The 19782-nt window shown below is 40.3% G+C and overlaps 1 protein-coding gene across 1 annotated transcript in view; it reads left to right on the top strand.

Moving 5' to 3' along the window:
• col14a1a (collagen, type XIV, alpha 1a) overlaps positions 1-19782 on the top strand; it is a 126159-nt gene that overhangs the window by 76029 nt on the left and 30348 nt on the right. Inside the window, exons 32-36 of the mRNA XM_029452333.1 lie at positions 450-559; positions 11539-11697; positions 13626-13703; positions 14890-14976; positions 18820-18873. Of these exons, the coding sequence (XP_029308193.1) occupies positions 450-559; positions 11539-11697; positions 13626-13703; positions 14890-14976; positions 18820-18873 (488 nt within the window). The remainder of the gene's footprint in view (positions 1-449; positions 560-11538; positions 11698-13625; positions 13704-14889; positions 14977-18819; positions 18874-19782) is intronic.

Consider the following 19782-nt stretch of genomic DNA (forward strand, 5'->3'; position numbering starts at 1 on the left):
AAGATGTGAGGGGGAAATTTCTTTCATATAATAACATTAATTGATTTAACCATGCAATAGCCTCAGAAAGGCTAAATAACAACAACAACAGAAGGCTACTGTTTCAAAATCAAAGACATAAGAATATAGCACGATCAGAGCGCTACATACAATATATTTTGGATTTCTGAACGACTCTTTAAAGTTCAGATTTTTCCAATGATAAAATAATTCTTAATTTTCTATGGAATGCAGACAAACAGCAGAGCAGCACAAATATCAAGTGGTTTGTTGCTAATATTGTTCAGCCCAGGTAGTTCACTGTGTAACAAACCAGATCTTTATTGGAGTCTAATAGCAGGAGACAGAGACAATAATGTGTACAAGGCAAGTTTCTGCTCGATGTGAACATCAACCCTATAATATCCCCCCTCACCACCTCTTTGTCTGCCCCCCCCCCCCCCCCACAGACTCTGGAAAGACCTTGACGTTCTTCAACTACGACTACAAAGGAGACTTCCAGACCGTCGCCTTTGAAGGAACTGAAATCAAAAGAATCTTCCATGGCAGCTTCCACAAGGTTAGTCTTCAATATATGTGTGCTAAAAATTACTTGAATGATAAAACGGATTAATTATTTTCAGTCATTTATAAAGGAAAGAAAATGACGTAATTGTATGCTAATGTACTTGCATCGGTTTCATGTCATTATATACAGTATAGATAGAGGTGTTAAGCTGCTGGTCAGAATATGTAAGCATTTTTAATGAAATATATTGTAACGTAATTAGATGCAAATGTTTTAATGCTCAGTCCCACAGGGACTGTGTATGTGCCAGTTTGCATACACATCAGCTTTCAGTCTTACATGACAGGAAAACTATCATTACAGTATTTGGGTGGTACGTGATAGTTTTTCAGACAAATGTTGAGCAGGAAGCTTCCTGACAAACCGTTGAGAAAGAGACGAAAATAAGGAAGATCAAATGTATTTTGATGTTTTTGAAGTGTTGGAGCCTTTCAGGTGGTTTTCCAGCAGCTCTCTGGCTGAATTATTTTCTCTTGACCTGTCAACACCGCTGTGTGTGTGTGTGTGTGTGTGTGTGTGTGTGTGTGTGTGTGTGTGTGTGTGTGTGTGTGTGTGTGTGTGTGTGTGTGTGTGTGTGTGTGTGTGTGTGTGCAGGTGATGATAGACCTCCCTCTTCTGTCTCTCCCTCCTACTCTCAATTGCTTTTTTTCCTAAACTAGTTGAGTGCACGGAGTGGGAGTGAAACTACACATTTAATTTCCCTTTAAGACCTCTCTGTAAATGCTGAAGTTATAGTGGACATTTGTCATTATTTTTGACATTTGCTTATTTACTAAATTGTTTAAAAATTCAGTGGATTAATTAATACCATAGCCCTTTTTTCAAACATGTAATCAATGCCACATAAATGACAGGAATGTAACACTGTAAACAACGTGCATTTGATGAATACACAGTATAAACCAAGTTTATAGAAGACACACTGCAGACATCGTTAGAGAAGGCAACAATCTCTGGCAGGTGGTAGTTCCCATGATTTTGTTGTTATTACTTTGGTCACCTCAGACCAGGGAAGATATTAGTTTGTCCCCCCAACTGATTATCTGACAAAGACATTTCACATTTCCCGCAATCACTGGGCTTCTTTCCAAATATATTTATGTAAATCATGTTGAGTCAAATTAGTCAGTCTGAATGGAAATTGCAAGTTTTTAAAAGTCAATTTTCTGCTCACTTGAGATGAGAAAGTGTTTTGTTAAAACAATAAATAGGGATGCAAATGCCTCAACTGAATAAATATTAATATTGGTTTGGCCTCAACATGCCCAGTGAATGACAAATTCACATTACAAAACACTTTTGCATGAAACAAATAACAACAACTTGCCGAATAATAATAGATTATTTTGTCTTAAGGCCCTGTCACACATATCTGCATAGCAGAAACGTACGCCGGCGCATACGAAAATGTGTCTAAATACATCCAACTTTTCATCGGATTGGAAAAGTGAACATATACAGATACGTATGTCTAACCTATTGATGAGCATCACTTACTAATACAAAATGTATCAGACGAATGCCCAACAAATGCATGGCGTAAACAAAATATCGGCAACACGCTGGTGTACGTAGATATAAGGTAAGGTACAAGTAGTATTCGTTAAGAGCTCGCTGTGTTACGCTGGGGTGCGTTGTTCAACTGCTGATGTTTTGAGCTTGTTCAAAATTACCGGACGTACCCGACGTGTGCTTCATAAGATATGCAGACGTTACGTGACGTTAGACATACGTGAATATTTACCTACGTAAATACCTACGTAAATTCCTACGTGACTACGTTAGAAGAACATTAGATAAAGGCTACGTCGGCTGACGGTGAATCCTACAGCCAATGTATTGATAACGAGTGGATAACCTATTCCTACCCTATGTTAACATTATGCCTGACGACAGGAGTAACTTATTAAACAGTGTTTCTACAGTACAGCTAGCGTTCAGCATGTTAGCCGTTCTCCAGCATCAGCATGACGTGAACCAGATGGCACTTTTCCAGCTCCGTTGGCCAGACGCTCTGATACTGTTTTAAATAAGTAAGTGATAAGCTATCAATGTTTGACATGCGTATAATAATTAGTTATGTATTCGTTATGTATACGTCAGCTACAACACTGCTGTGGAAAAGTTGGACGTATTTGGACTCTGACACATTTTGAGCTACTTTTCATATACGCCGGCATGTTTCTGCCATACAGAACTGTGTGACAGGGCCGTATGTCTGGCGTGTTTGGCGTAACGTCTGCGTCCTTCGAACGATCACAACTTACCCTTCATTATATCAATCTATTGCCGATATTTCGTATGCGCCGGCATACGTTTCTGTCATATGGATATGTGTGACAGGGCCTTTAGCGGACTCCTTCTTTGAATTAGTCACACTGTTGAGAATGTGTATTTACTTCAGCAGGTGGAAATGGACACTTCCCTGTATTGTTTTGTTACATTTTCAAAGTCCTGGGGGCAGCAGCTCCAGTAAGGAACCCCAAACTTCCCCTTCTCCGGGCCACATCCTCCAGCTCCGACTGGTGGATCCCGAGGCGTTCCCAGGCCAGTGAGGATATATAATCTCTCCACCTGAGTCCTGGGTCTTCCCCGGGGTTTCCTCCCAGCTGGACGTGCCTGGAACACCTCCCTAGGGAGGCGCCCAGGTGGCATCCTTACTAGATGCCCGAACCACCTCAACTGGCTCCTTTCAACGTAAAGGAGCAGCGGCTCTACTCCGAGTCTCTCACGGATGGCTGAGCTTCTCACCCTATCTCTAAAGGAGACACCACCCGTCTGAGAAAACACATTTCGGCCGCTTGTACCCGTGATCTCGTTCTTTCGGTCATGACCCAGCCTTCATGACCATAGGTGAGGGTAGGAACGAAGATCAACCGGTAGATCGAGAGCTTTGCCTTCTGGCTCAGCCCTCTTTTCGTTACAACGGTGCGGTAAAGCGACTGCTGTACCGCCCCCGCTGCTCCGATTCTCCGGCTAATCTCTCGCTCCACACACATACATTTTCAAAGTGTGTAACATTTGCTTGACAAATGGATGGAAAATTGACTTGAAAATTAGGTCCAGGCAAAGTCTTTATAGACATGTTGTTTTTGCTGTAAAGCTGCTCTTGTGTACTTTATATCCTGAAACTCTTTAAAGATTTTTGCTAAAAACAACCAGCCCACCAACTCTGTGTCTTTCTTTATCTCAATTCTTAACATGTCAGGGAGTAGCTGTCTGTCATTCTCTGTGCCTTTTTGTCTTCTCCATTGTTTTTTGTCTTTCTGCTGGAGAACATGACATTGTTGAGAGAGGGAACAGACTGCCTGACCAGAGGAAGTGTTTGTCTCTGCTTAGACAGGATGACAAGTGAATAAGAGGAGCGTCCAGTGTGCGTGTGCATGTTTGTTTGTCAGTTATAAAGGGATTACCATATCAAGACACCTCGTGTGAAAGCAGGAGTACCCAGCAGGATCTGTCACCGTCTAGCAAACATACACACAGACACACAAACGGAGAGAAACACAGAAAACAGAAACAGGTGAAGGAGGGAGAGCAGAGGAAGAAATGGATATGACAGTGAGCTTGAGACACAAAGAGGAATACAGACAGAAAAATATAGAAACAAATAGAGAGACATGTAGACAAAGAAAGGAGAAGTGAAAGTGATGTTCAGCTCACATATTGCTCACAGCCATAATATACTTATACAAGTGTATAAACACCATTTCCGTATCCCCCAAAATGATTAAATGCCTCACATTAAAAATGTTATAGAGCACTTAAAGCTGTCCTTGTGTGCTGTAAAAATGTACACTCAGGACATATGCACCAGTGCTTCTTGAGCTTTCCAACTCACACTCATTCACAGAGTGAAATTCAAAATTCACAGCTAATTAATTTGCCCATAAATGATTATTATAAAGCTGTTTCCATGAATGTTGGGAGCTTTTTTGGAAAGGAGAAGAAGTGATAATGGAGAAAGCAGCAACTATAAATAAATGTGTTGTGTCTGTTGGAGTGACAGATTTCAGATGACTGACTCTGTGTTTGTTTTCAAAAGGAAAAGAAGAGACGGTACTATGTGGCCGAAAAAGTCATATGGTGGTTGGATCTATTTTCCTGACGATTAACAGCTTGATGATGAATCCAGATAGAAGCATACACTGCAAAGTGAAACGTAAAATGTTTGCCTACAGTAGTTTGGAATATATTTACAATAATAATTGTAAAAGCTTTTAAGAGTTTATTCTTATTCAACTAGAGGAATTATGTTTGAGTTGCCTGTCAACACTGCAGAAGTTTCTAAAAACATATTCATCATTAAAATTGTTTCCACAAATATCAGGGGCAGAGATAGAGAGCTAAACTTATTATCTTCGCCAGGCGTAAGTAAGCCTGTGAGGACTCCTCACTTCTCTGAACCAGCCGGTAAGGGCTGCAAATAATCAACAACTGCTTCAGTAGCTAAAGACAAGCGGTAACTAGTCTGTTGCAGGTCACATTTTGGGCTTTGTTCTGGCTCAGAAACTGACATCCATAGAAAAGTTGAAATGGAGATTCTTCAGAAAAATTCCATACCTGATATGTTATGATCCACTAAAGTTAGACATGATACAAGATGAATAAAACACCTGTTTTTGTTGTCTTTGCCGCCATCTTGACTGTAAGGGGAGCCGAGAGGGACAATTTAGTGAGATTGGCAGAGATCTGCACCTTTCTATTTTCTATTGTGACTGCTGTCGAAAAAACACCTCACATGTTCCAAGTTAGTCATTAAACACTGTCAAATGTCTCCAGCTGTGATACACATAACAATACATCTGTGCCTAAGGAGTGGTCATCTCACAGAGACTCTGGGGCAGAAGAAGCTAACTTTGGTTTAAAGATAAAAGAGCCGTTTGTGGATAGTTAGTTAAAAAGTTTTCTCCATCAAATTGAACGCAGCATTATAGGGTCGATTGTGCAGATCTTGTTGACTAGAGAGGATGGGAAAAGAGAAAACACTCAAGAGAGGGTGTATACATATCTGCATGTATGTAAATGCTCAAACAATCATACAAGCTTTACAAGCAGCCAATCACATACAAAAAGCACATTGTATGCACACACACACTCACACACACTCTTTCAAGCACGCATAAGCGAGCATGCACGCACATTTTTAAGTGCAGGTCAGAGAAAGCTGAGTCAGCAGAAATACTGATAGCCTCATCTACTTCAACCCACATTATCTCACACAGCATGTTTAAAAACTGCCATAACAGTTTAAGTGTGTGTGTGTGTGTGTGTGTGTGTGTGTGTGTGTGTGTGTGTGTGTGTGTGTGTGTGTGTGTGTGTGTTTGTCTGCGCGCCAACTTTCCAGTTCCATCATTATATCAGAGACACATCTTCATTTTGTGTTTAGACGTTACCAAGAGGTGAGATAAAGTGCATATGCGGATTCTGCTTGGAATTTGCCATAAATTATGCTTAAAAAAATGTTTTTTATTTTGTCATGACGTTGAGTAATTGCGTTGAGCGATAAATATGTCCAGAGCATAAAATCATTTAAGAAAGTCTAAATCGTCTAACATTTTGCATTAAAAACACCTTTCGCTTTTTCTTTTGTGTTGATTTTTTCTTGTTTTGACATTTATATTCAGTAAAGATAAAGTTAAATTGATAGCTCAGCGTTTTGTGTTGATTGTTTTACTATCAAAGTACAACAGAGTTGCTAATCAATTTGTGAGATTATTACAAAGTCATATGTACAACATGACAGAGATAAGGTAGTCAGTGGTTTAGAAAATAAAAGGTAATTTGTCTAAAAAGGATAAGGAAAGATTATTCATCAAAGCATCTGCTGACAGAGGCAAACAAGCAAGAGGCTTTAAATTAGAGAATGATGCTGTTGATGTGTAAGGCAGCAGTAGCATTCGATAAAAATACAAGGCTGTGTGTTTCTGAGGCTACTTCTTCTTGTGCTGGCAGTATGAGCTGTGGATACTGTAGGTTCCTGTCAGCCATCTGAGATGCCAAGAGCAGCAGAGAGTAAAACACATTATGCTACTGATATTTCTTGTATTTGAGCCTCATTTTTTGTGGTCAGGGCTTTTTTTGTTTTGTTAAATTAGACTTAACAGGAATTTACACACACACAGCAAAAATAAGTTTATAAAGTTGTACCCATTGTTAAAGCATCAGTGTAGGGTTCTTTGTTTAAATATTGCGGAATTACAGGAGGAGCACATATTGTAAACACAGGCGCACACACAGGAAAATACTGTTGATTAGTATGGGCTTTTTTTGTTTGTTATGAATGCTGGCCTACAAAAACTTATACCAAGTCTCAATTTTGAGGTTTGTCGCCTGTCAGCCTCGGGGCTTTTTAAGCATGTTCAACTTAAGAACACTGTCCTTAATTAATTTCACTGCAGTGTATACTTTTTACTTTGTGGAATTAAGTAATTTATCATCATTACTGTTTATTTTCACCAGGGTCACATTATTAGTGCATGGTAATGTAGTGCAGAGTTCTCAAATCCATCTGTATTACCATTTATAACATAGGCTATTACAATAATTATTCCCATGGTGTTAACTGTGAGATATAAGATGTTGATTTTCATATTGTACAGGAAAAAAGGCAAGTAATAGTTGACTGGAAACACTTTCCCTTCTTGTATCATGTCCACAACCTGTACATGTTCATATATGTCGACAGACAGTGGGAAATATTTTGTTTCTTTTACCGTATAGAACATTTTTCAAAAGGAGTTCATTTGACTTGCATTTTCTAAAAGGAGTTATTAACTATGTTAGACAGTAATAGTATATTATGCGAAGCCCCCAAAAAAGCAGTTGCTCGAAAATAAATAACATATTGTTTTATGCCTGCTGCTGTTTGCAAGGTTGTTCACATTTCATAAAGCAGAGGAATGTTTCAAATAGTACATTTTCAAGAATAAACTTCTTCCAGACTGTAAATAAGTCTGAGTCACTGCTAGAGTAAATGGAAGTACTCTGAAGGAGGGTCACGCACATGCACACACACTCACAGAAACATATACATTTATACATCATAGACAATGCCCTAGACCAGACATGGGCAAACTACGGCCCGCGGGCCATATACGGCCCGTTAGACTTTTTAATCCGGCCCGCCGAACTTGTCCAAATTATAGTAAAAACCCATGGATGTGTAAAAACCTCATTCATTTCCCTTTTTCACCCTTTCCCCTGCAATACCCTCGTTTCCCCAATAGATGGCACATTAGTAGACACATTGATCTTTGTTGGAGTGTAACTTTCCTGCTGCCATTTCCGCCCTTCGGTAAAAATGAGCGGACCAAAGAAAAGAAAAGTGGACACTGAGTGCCGAGTGTTTAAAAGGAGTGGACAACAAAATATTTTTTCACTGAAGTCCGATCAACGGCTGTATGTCTGATATGCCAAGAAACGGTTGCAGTTTTCAAAGAGTACAATATCAGCCGTCACTTTGCTACGAAGCATGCTAACTACGCTAGCAAGCAGTCAGCACAAGAACGGGCGGCTACTGCTCAGAGGTTGGCAGCTAATTTACAGACTCAGCAGAATTTTTTTCACCGACAAACTGCGATTCAAGAGTCAAGCACCAAGGCAAGTTTTTTGCTGGCATTCAAATTAGCAAAGGCTAGCAAGCCTTTCTCCGAAGGCGAGTTTTTGAAAGAATGCATGGTAGAGACATCAGAGCTCTTGTGTCCGGAGAGCAAAGGCAAGTTTGAAAAAATCAGTTTATCACGCAGGACAGTGACTCGCCGTGTGGAACTGATTGACGAAGATATAGTCAGGGAGTTAAACAAAAAGGTGGAGTCCTTTAAGTTATATTCACTAGCACTGGATGAAAGTAACGACATAAAAGACACTGCTCAGCTCCTAATTTTTATCCGAGGGATTAATGACAGTTTTGAGATAACGGAGGAGCTTTTGAGCATGGAATCGCTGAAGGGGAAAACGCGAGGAGAGGACTTGTATGAACAGGTGTCTGCTGTCATCGAGAGAATGAAGCTGCCTTGGAGTAAACTTGCCAATGTCACCACGGATGGATCGCCAAATTTAACGGGAAAAAACGTTGGGCTGCTGAAAAGAATCCAGGATAAAGTGAAAGAAGAAAACCCTGACCAGGATGTTATTTTTCTTCACTGCATCATTCATCAAGAATCTCTGTGTAAGTCTGTATTGCAGCTTAATCATGTCGTGGATCCAGTTGTAAAACTTGTTAACTTCATACGAGCAAGGGGACTTAATCACCGTCAGTTCATTACGTTCCTAGAGGAAACCGATGCGGATCACCAGGACTTACTTTACCACTCTCGTGTCCGCTGGTTAAGTTTGGGGAAAGTGTGTCAACGAGTGTGGGAGCTCAAAGAGGAGATTCGCTCGTTTTTGGAGCAAATGGGGAAATCCGACGAATTCCCTGAGCTGAGCGACACGGACTGGCTTTGTGACTTTGCGTTTGCTGTGGACATATTGTCACACATGAATGAGCTGAACGTTAAGCTGCAGGGGAAAGATCAGTTTGTGCACGACATGTACACAAATGTGAGAGCCTTCAAATCCAAGCTGATTTTATTCTCCAGGCAAATGGCAAACAAATCTTTCGCTCATTTTCCCACACTGGCCATGCAGAAAGAGGCCACGCGAAATGTGAAGAAATACTGCACATCACTGGACGACATGCACAGAGAATTCTGCCGTCGGTTCTCTGATTTTGAAAAAATTGACAAGTCACTTCAGCTGGTGTCCTGTCCCCTGTCACAAGACCCCGAAACAGCACCGCATGAGCTGCAATTGGAGCTGATCGATCTTCAGTCTGACTCCGTCTCACAGGAGAAGTTCAAGTCTCTTAAACTGAATGACTTTTACGCTTCACTTAACGAAGCCACGTTTCCAAACCTCCGGAGGACGGCACAGAAGATGCTGGCATTGTTTGGCTCGACCTACGTGTGTGAGCAGACTTTCAGCGTCATGAACATCAACAAAGCCCGTCACAGATCCCGGTTAACTGACCAACACCTCAGATCTATCCTGAGAATTGCCACAACAAAACTAACTCCAGACTTTGATGCGCTGGCAAAAAAGGGAGACCAACAACACTGTTCCCACTGAAATGTGAGTTTCTCAGGACCTGCTTTCTGAAAGGTCCTGAGTGTATGAGCCTCAAATGATTACATTTGGATAGATTCAAAAGGAAAGAATAGCTCGTCTCTTACTATCTGCCTCAAAATATCTCTGTATTCCATCTTAACTTGCTATCTGACCCACTTCCACTTGTCATTAGTTCTGTTGTTGTTCTATTTAGCAAACCTTTCACATGGATTCATGCAGCAGCCGACTGATACCATCAAAAAGTTCATGGCTGAGCAGCACTCTGACAATGGTTATGATAAGCTACTGGCTGCAGGACACATAAATTGTGTTATGAAAAATTGTGTTATGAAAAATTGTGTTATTAAAAAAATGCATATGGAAAGTTTGGAGGAGCGTCTTTTAATTAAGAGCAATGTGCGCATTTACGCACAGCAGCGGTACAGTAGCTCAATTAACACGCCACACATCGCTCTCAATTTAAAGTCCCCTTTCTAGTTTCTGCTGCAGGCAGGATATTTAATACAGTCTATCTCTCAGGACAATCCGTCCATTATTTTGCGGGGTTTAAAACAATTAGAAATTATTGAGCTTGAGTATTTCGTTGGGTAACAATATGTTTTGAATGTTGAAAGTGATTCCATTGATCTTTTTCCAGTAAATGTTGATTTCTTTAACTTTGCACCTTCAATTGAAATGTATAAAAAACAGACGCAATCTCCAGGTTTGATAAATTACTTTGAGTGTCCAAATGCTCCTGGCCCGGCCCCTCTGTCAAATTTTAGAACCCATTGTGGCCCGCAAGTCAAAAAGTTTGCCCACCCCTGCCCTAGACCTTCTCTTCAATCACTAGATGCCAAAAGGTACCGGCAAAATGCCTGCACCTCAGAGGATTTATCATTTTTTATATCACAAGTACAACTACAGCCTAAGTGTCTAAGCCTATCATTAGCCTGGAATTCACACAGGCCACACCTGCTTTCAAACTCTCTCTCTCTCACACACACACACGCGCGCACACACACACGCACACGCACACGCACACACATCATGCCCAGTGAAGTGTGCAGAATGGAGGATGAGAACAGAAAGTCATTATAGAGCAGCCGTCCACACGTCTGCCAAGGAATGGGCACTGACACTTGAATATGAACTTTGTCTAACTCCACATTAGCTGCACCTTGTTGCTGTGTGTGTGTGTGTGTCTCTGTGTCTGTCTGTCTGTCTGTCTGTCTGTCTAGGTGTATGTGCAGCAGCATGCATTCATGTTCCTATAATTTACAGTGCATGCATATTTTTATTGAGGGTGTGAAAGAGGGATGGAAAACCACCCTTAATGGTTAACGTGGGGATGCTAATAGTCTATTTTATGACTACCCTTCACCAGGGTGCAGCCCTCTTTTCTCAATAACCATGTGACCAGTTGAATTTCACAGTTCACGGCACTGCCAGTGGTTTTTCCTCTAAGGAGGCAGTTTAAGCTCACAGGCACTCAGGACTGGACGGCCCAATTTGTGTGCTTAGATGCTTTTAACCTTCGTTTATAAAAATCCCACACTAGCAAAGGAACCCATTGTCATTGTGATTATGTGAAGAGGTGGCCTATTGTTGTTGGTGCACATACACACAACAGGTTTTATATTCTTGCTGATCACAGACTCTTAACATGATATTAAAACTCAGTTTTTTTACTCTATCTATTGGGTTCGTAGTTCTAGTTATATATTTAAGAGCATACTGATGGCTAATTCAGATTAAACAAGGATTAGCTATTGAGACAAAATACTCTAATCTTATGCACTTTATTCTCTCTCTCTCTCTCTCTCTCTCTCTCTCTCTCTCTCTCTCTCTCTCTCTCTCTCTCTCTCTCTCCCATACAGCTCCATGTAACCGTCAGCAAAACGTTTGTGAAGGTGGTGTTAGATTGTTCTGTGGTCGGAGAGAAATCCGTCAGTGCTGCTGGTAACATTACCACTGATGGAGTGGAGATCCTCGGAAGGATGGTTCAGTCCAGAGGCAGCCGGGACAACTCTGCTCCAGTCAGTATGAATTCTTGTCTGCATCATTGTTAAGTGTACTCTGAATAGAAGGTGATTGCATACCTGTATGTTCAGGGTTCCCACTGGTCATGGAAATGTGAAAAGAAGTATAAGAAGGTTATCAGGGCAGTAGAATATGGGAGAGTTGGAGTAATCAAGAAATCTTCCAGTGAGAGCAACATGCCAGAATTTATTTCATAATCTGTTTTCATTTATTGAAATAAATGCTTGTTTTTAATATTTTCTTCCCACCGCAGGTCTGTATGGTGTAAACCACAATTACAGAGAGACCAAATGAAATTCTGCTTAAATCTGGCTGTTTATAATTGCCCCCTGTGCATTGATTGCAACAATCAGTCAGCAAGGCAACCCTTAATATCCCAAAACATTTTAGTGAGTTACTTAGGGGGAGTTTAGTTTATTTATTGCAATTGAAAATATTCAAAGTGCTTTACATATACTTTGTTAGCTGTGCTCTACCCTTTAAGTACCACAAGCACTCAAAAACCTTTGGCACATGCAGGCAGAGGGGAAGGTGAGATAGCCTGTGCTTCTGGATATACTGAGCGCCGCTATTATTACATTTATTCGTCTTAGCTGTTCTAAAGAAAATTATCAGCTGGAAAAATGCTGCATGAAGAAGTTTTTATGAAGGAATATAAAGAAAATATGACATTTTCTTCACTTCTCACCATGTTGTCCTTTGCTGGCCGGTGATGGTTTCAAAGATATTTTGTGTCTGTCATGTTTGGAAAGGGTTTTGCAGAAAGTAATCCGTTAGAAAATGAAACCATAATGGTAGCTTTACCTGCTGCCAGTTCTTTCTACTTTAATGTCTGTACTTTCAGTTGTCCAGAAGTGAAGTCTTAAGTTGAAGAACTCCTTTGTTTTAAGCTCCATAACAAGCGACGTTTCTTGTCGTCTAGAGACTCTTAGGTTGGAGTGTTGTGTCTGTTCATAATAACAGCTGTGCCTGTGCACGCTCAGGTGATGAGTTGAATAGTGACAGTACATCAGCATGTGTAAATGAAATCGTATAATGACTATCGTGACATTTTTCTCAAGATTATCAGACAGCCTAGCAATTATATGAATCTATTGAAGTAAGTCTGTATCTTTCAGGTCTCAGCGTTCCCGTTTGAGACTGCCCGGCTTTTTAAAGTCTAAGACCCCCTCTGGTGCTGTAATAGAAGATCTATAATCACAAGGATTAGACTGTTTCACACAGCGCAGGAATTATAAACATTTGAATCAAATTTCCATTTATTTCCGTACAATCTTAGATATGACATTTGATAGAGCTGAGCGGCAGACACTTCTGCACCTTTCTTAACCCAACAGGGGTCAAACCTGACCAAACCACGTACAATGTTTCCATACAGAAGCCTTCTCTTGAAATAAAGTAATGAAGATTATAATAGCAACAAACAGTTAGCGCCCACTAGCCGAATCGTGTGTTCGTGTCAGCATGTATTTAACTTCCTAGATAAAACAGTCATTAAGTCCAAGTGGGAGTTTTCAATAGCTTATATATCTGTGATATATATATGTATGTGTATTAAGTTTGATATGGATCTTTGTTAAATGTTAGACTAATGAAACGTCGGGTTTCATATGGGGTTAGAAATGTAGATACAAGAAACTGCCCTTCTAATGAAAACAGTGTTTTATGTCAGTGGGCTGTTTATTCAGACGTGATGATAAACTTTGAGTCAGAGCGATGACAAGATTAATATTCCATTTGTAATGTTGCCTCTATTTTACTTCTGCATTTTGAAATGTGTTAACTGATAATATTGTAATTGCAGTGTTTAGGGGAATTGGTTTGTGTGTGTGTGTGTGTGTGTGTAAGTGTATTCATGTGTGTGTGTGTGTGTGTGTGTGTGTGTGTGTGTGTGTGTGTGTGTGTGTGTTGTGTTTGTTTACAGTTCCAGCTCCAGATGTTTGACATCATCTGCAGTACATCATGGGCCGGCAGAGATAAGTGTTGCGAGCTGCCAGCATTGGTAAGAAACTGTAACCTGTCCTCTCACCACACACACACACACACACACATTCTGTGTATAAGCAGCAATTATCAGTTAACGCCCCAGGCATAAACCATACCCACACAACAAACAGATACACTGAGTTACCAGTGAATTAAGTACACCTCATTAAAGCAATGTATTTGAAACCTTTTTGTTGACACTTGTAAAAGTTTTGATTCCATTGTGTGGTAATTGTTTGGCCGTAGTTAGCGGGTGGTATTGGACAGCATTACTAACTTTTAAATGTTTTGTCCACCTACGTGAGAATAAAAAAACAAAAACAAGACAGAAGGTTTAAACAATTATGTATGACGATGGTAATCAGGCATAATGATTACATTTTAAGGCCTACATGGAAAAGTACCTCGAGATCTCAGTCCATGCTAGTCCGTGGAGAACACTTCGAAGGGCCTGTGCCCCTGTCATCTACAACATAGTCCAGGAAGGGGTCCCAGATGTGAGAAAAACTTAAAAGGTTTGTCCTTGAGCCAGAAGCTTATAGCTTCTAAAGGATTAAGTTCCATAACACTCCGAATCCAATGCGGAACCATAGGGACAGAGTCTGAAAACCACTGAAGAAGAACACATCTCCTTATCACTAAAATGAAGCACCTCAAGCTGCTTCAGTGAGGAGGGGCTAACGCTCACTGCTGCTGATTTTATTGCAAGAACGCAGAAAATAGGTTCAAGGAACAGTTTTTCCTTAAATATAATGTCAATTTCTTTACACACTTTCACACCCAGGTCATTAATAAGATGGCATTCAAAAAATACAATGGAGATATGGATCCTCAGTTAATTTACCCTTTTTACAGTATTTTAAAAGCAAAGGATTGGATTCACGTTACGTTTTTGAAGCCTGTGTATAACCCTGAGTTGTAACTCCCTGGCTTAAAGTTTTCTTTGGATGAAATATTCTATCAGTTGTCAGGGGGACGAAGCAAACACTGATTTGTTTTGTACCACAAGTACAGAAGCTCAGACAGTTGGGAGTCAAAGACCTGATCCAGAGACAAGCTGGCAAGCATGTTTTACCATCGCTATCTTTTTTGTTTGCAAGCTCCAGATGTACGTGGGTGAAGTTTTAAATGATACAGCTCACGTCTTACCTGAATACAGACCAAGTGCACTGTACACCTCATGTATTTCTGTGTGTTTTCAGAGAGTTGAGGAGCAGTGCCCCTCCATGCCTCATGCCTGCACCTGCTCCCAGGACAGCAAAGGACCTCCAGGACCTTCCGGACCCCCTGTAAGAGCTCACTTATTCATTCATCCCTATGAAACCCCCCAATGATCATGTCTGTTTCTTTTTTTTATCCGTCTGTCTTTCCACAGATCTGTGTGGAACTTTGTATAGATGTCTACCTCCTTCTCTCTGCTTTGGTTTTCCTGCTCTGTATCTTTTGTCTCTTCTGTTATTCATGGTTATATTTACCTCAATGCATTTATTTACAGACTTTTTGTGTTTGGAGAATGAATACATCCGTTATTCACTTTGACTGACTCATTAAAAAGTTTGTATTTTTTCCAGAAGTGTTTGTACTGTCAATAGTGGACAGTGCTGGTACATTTCAGAGACAAAACGCCACTCTGGCAGCTACATCAAAAATGTCTTGTTGTGGAATTTACAATTGAATGTGACGGAAAGAAACAATGTAATCCAGCTCAGTTCAATAATCCTTCCTTTAAAGGGGTAAAATGGTGTGTATAATATAACAGAGAAAACATAAAAACATATTAATTAGCACAATACAAAATATGTTTGTGCAAAGATTTTTAAAGAGTTGAAAAATACAAAATGTAATGGCAGTGACCAATCTATACCTGACTAACAGTGTCCACCACCACAAAGAGACACATTATATCAAATCATCATTATCAGTGTATACACAATATGTATTATCTTTACACAGTTAGTCTCTTGGCCACTGACTTCTTCATGTTAAAACCTGTGAATGTAGAATTACAAATCTTTGGGCGTTTTCATTGGGTGGCAGTGTGTTAGAGAGAGAAGGGATGAGCTTGTGGAGCAGCTGTATTCCTCTCACGCAGTAGCAGGTAAAACCTGATAGAGGCCGAGAGATGAGAGCAAGTTAATGAGCTCATTTACAGCCTTTGACTTTGTGTGTGTATTCTCTTCTTTTTCATTTTTTTCTCTCTCTCTCTATCTCCCACTTTGCATTTTCCATTCCTTTCTCTTTTCTTTCCGTCGACTATATCTCTTTGGTTTTCTCTCATTTTCTCTCACTTCTTTAATGTTCTGTCTTTGTTTCTTGTCTACACCCTTGGGTACTGAGGGCCTGAGAGCCGTGTGGATCAACACCACTATATTGAGAAAGGAGTTTAATGGTGATTCCATTTATCATGGCCGATTGCAATCCCCTCCCCAATTTTCTTCCCTGCCCGACGAGCCAGATCCACTTACTCTGTTGTAGGATTATGTCTACGGGACACAGCCCTCCCTTCTAGTTTTCTATATCTTTGCGTTTGTCTCTGTTCTCATTAACGTTTCAATGTGTCATCCCTGTACCACAAACATACAGTAAACTAGAGGCATATATCCACGAAGCTATGAAAAATGTGCCACCAAAACTTCCCTTATTTCTAATGCAAGATAAATTGGTTCAAGAATTAAAACTACTCATAGTTGAGCTTAATTTGAAGACATTGTTTTAAAATGTAATCTCATCCTCTCATGAGATTTCATTTGTTATCAAGGAAAAACAATATTTAAGATACAGGTAAAGCCTTATTTATTTATTTATTTTCTGTATTGTTCCACTCTCTGTACTGTGCATTGGCTTCAGTTGTCTCCATCTGTCTTCTCCTTTTCTCTCTTTGTCTGCCGTTCTCTCTCCAAACCAGATCAATAGCTGTACTGTCCAGCTTTCAAATCTCATTCGTCTTTCTGTTTCATCTTTTCTCAATTTTTTGTTTTACCTCCACTTCATCCACACGCCTGAGCCTATTTTCTCTTTCTCTTTATTTGTTATCCCTTTATGCCTCTCTCTTTGTGCCTGTGTCTGTTTCTCTCGCTGGCATTGAATAGGCTTTTTAAAACACATTGTAACTGCAGCATATAGGCGTAGATGAATGGTTTAATGGCAAAATCATAACCGCTTCTGTGCTAAGACCGCACAGTATAGTCAGTGGGGTTTTGAGAAAAGATGAAAAGAAAGTGTCATTCCCCTTGCTAACACAACATGATGGTTGTTAACATAATAAATGAATTGAGTCCCCCTGTGGAAGACAAGCTTCCTACAGACAGCAAAACTTTCAAAATCCTAGCAGACTGTGAAAACAGAGACATAGAGTATAAACATTTGTTGTTGTGCTGCTGAGACTTTGCTCACTCTGATGAACCAAGGAGTGTGAAGAAAGCCAAACAAATACCTGGATCTATGGAGATGCCTGATGCAGTGTCTAAACACACCACATACTGTAAATGAGCTGTAGAGCAAAAGATTATTAAAAAGGATTAAGAAACTATAGTAACTGCCATCTGATTATAGAGATTATTGGAGCTCAAAACTTTCCGATTAAAGGTACTCTTGTTTGTAGAATATCTACACAGAAAAGACCGCAGTCTGATTTATGGCTACAGCAATAGTCTGCTCGACACATAGTATGCACCATCCAAAACATTCCTTCCTGAGAGTAATTTACATGCCCGTGCTCACTGTCAGATGCATCTCTTTTCCTGTCTCGCACAGCAGCAGGCCTCTTTAGTTTTGTAAATCTTTGATTCGTGTTTGAAATAATATTGATTGCCTCAACTGAATTGCAATCTGTGCCGCCTGCTTTGGCACAGACTCCGCTCAATACCGAACATCACTCAGCAATCAATCTGACATTAAGGAAAACAAGACTGCCTGCCATCTCAGTTTGTTAAGATTGAATTGTGGCCATGCTGTTCAAGATCCAAGTGTTGTTTAAAAACTGTAAAACAAAACGTTGGCATCAAATTGCTCAGTTAAATGATAGCGGTGTACCTTTTTCTATTACCATTAAAGGCCCATGAAAAATCCAAACACAATTATTTGTATTGCTGCTGTTGGAAGCTAATTTCAGTTTCTCTGCGGGTTTGTCCGACAAGTCATGGGCTCACATTGTTTGCAAAATTGTATTAAAACTTGCAGAGACAAATTTCTGAATTTACTAACACAATTTATCATTGTGAATAACACTATATGTTTTTACTAACATGAATTTACAATTGCAAAATCAGTTGCATTGGAATCAAAAGTGCTGCAGGTCCATTCTTTGCAAAAGTTTAATTCCGTCTCTTTGCTGCCAAAAGGAGAATTTAAAGGATGGGTTCTGCTTTAAAAGTCTACCTTATTTCAAGTTTTACATACCATGTGTAGTCCAAAGAGTTATTGGTTGCTGTAGCCCGTCCTCCTCTCACTCTCCACTGTTGATGGATGCTGATAGGAAATAAGTTAATGACTCCTGAATCATAAAGCAAACCGTCAGACTTCGGTCAACAGTTGGGTGGGCTTTGACTTTTCATTGGTATAAATTAAGAAAAAATACAATCTGGTATAGAAACTGGTCAAACAAACATATGATGATCCCGTTACCACTTACCACATCTGTGTGTCTCTCATATTCCTCGCCCTTCTTCCAAACATCCCTCCTGTCCCCTCTAACTAAATACTGTAGGAACTACCTAGTCGCCCCCTTGTTCCCATGGGAGGCCTATTTAAGCAAACACAGGAAGAGGATGTATCCCAAATGAGCCAATGATTAGCAGATGTGTGTAGTTTGTCCCTGGATGAACCTTGTGGCGAGAGGGGTCAGCCCGAGGTTTACAGCCACAGACTCTAAAGTGCAGAGCTCAGAGGGGCCGTTTACAATGCAGATCAGCGTTGGTCTCTGTCCATCCAATTCATAATCCATTCATATCAAAGACCTGCAGGGTTCCACCTTTACTAGATTGTTTTTAATGAACTCTAATTTCCATTGTTTTAAGGGAGTCTGAGGGATACTTGTTTTGCAGGGGCGTGTTTCTTTGCCATGACTCTCTTTCTAGGTGCACAAACACTGACTATGGGCTGTTTTAACAGCGTGTGTTTGGCCTGTGTTTCAGGGTGGTCCAGGCATAAGGGGAGCCAGAGGAGACAGAGGAGAGCCAGGAGTGACGGTTAGTAAAATGACCCCCCCCCATGCATGTAATTCTGTTCAAATAAAACCCCTACTTCTCTCGGCACATGATTTTTCTTAAAATGGAGTTATTAATCATCTAATGTATAATTCAGTCATTTCAGAGACTATTTATTCTTCTGCAAAACCTTCAGCACATTACTAGTCAAATAGTGTCTATATTGCATCTTTCATATGGGGAAGAACAAGCAGCCCATCAGTAATGGACTGGATTTCTCAACCTGGACTACACTGGAGAGCCTCATGATTTCACGTTTTAAATCAGATTGAACTCTATATGAGGCATAAGAGTCGGGGTCAGTTTGACTACACCTTGTCCTGTTCCTCAATGAAAATAATGGGGAGCCAACAAGACTAACCACAAGTCTCATTTATTATACATTTTACTCATACACTAAACACGCTGGTCCACACCTCTACCTCCAGGGACCAACAGCCCCCATCCCCATTAGATGATTAAAGGAAAGAAGTTAGTGGTGAGTAAGCAATGCCTCCGACTCACAATCAAAGAGCCTTTTCAATAGCAGCCCACTCCATCCTCCAGGATGTGAAGCACCCTTGGGCTGAAATAAGTGGTCATTTTTCCAGGCGACCACATCTTCCTTTTGGCCTCAGACTTGAGGCAGGCTCTTATCGCCACTGTTACTATCCAGTTCCAGCAAATCCTGTCTTGGAGTTTGCATCTGCTACAGTTTTGCTTTGTCAATCTGTTCCAAACTCTGACATACTATCCAGCTGTGGCAGTCAGTACAAGGCTTGATGCTGTTGGAAGTTTTTCAATACCAATAACCAGTTCCCATTTTTGTAATTTAATTTTAGATTTCAGAAAGTATGTTTTGAAGCCTTTTTTTTTTTTAAAGAAGCAGCAGGGGTCCCACCACTATACTGC

The sequence above is a fragment of the Cottoperca gobio genome, chromosome 16 (genome assembly GCF_900634415.1).
Source record: "Cottoperca gobio chromosome 16, fCotGob3.1, whole genome shotgun sequence".
In the NCBI taxonomy this organism is placed as follows: domain Eukaryota; kingdom Metazoa; phylum Chordata; class Actinopteri; order Perciformes; family Bovichtidae; genus Cottoperca; species Cottoperca gobio.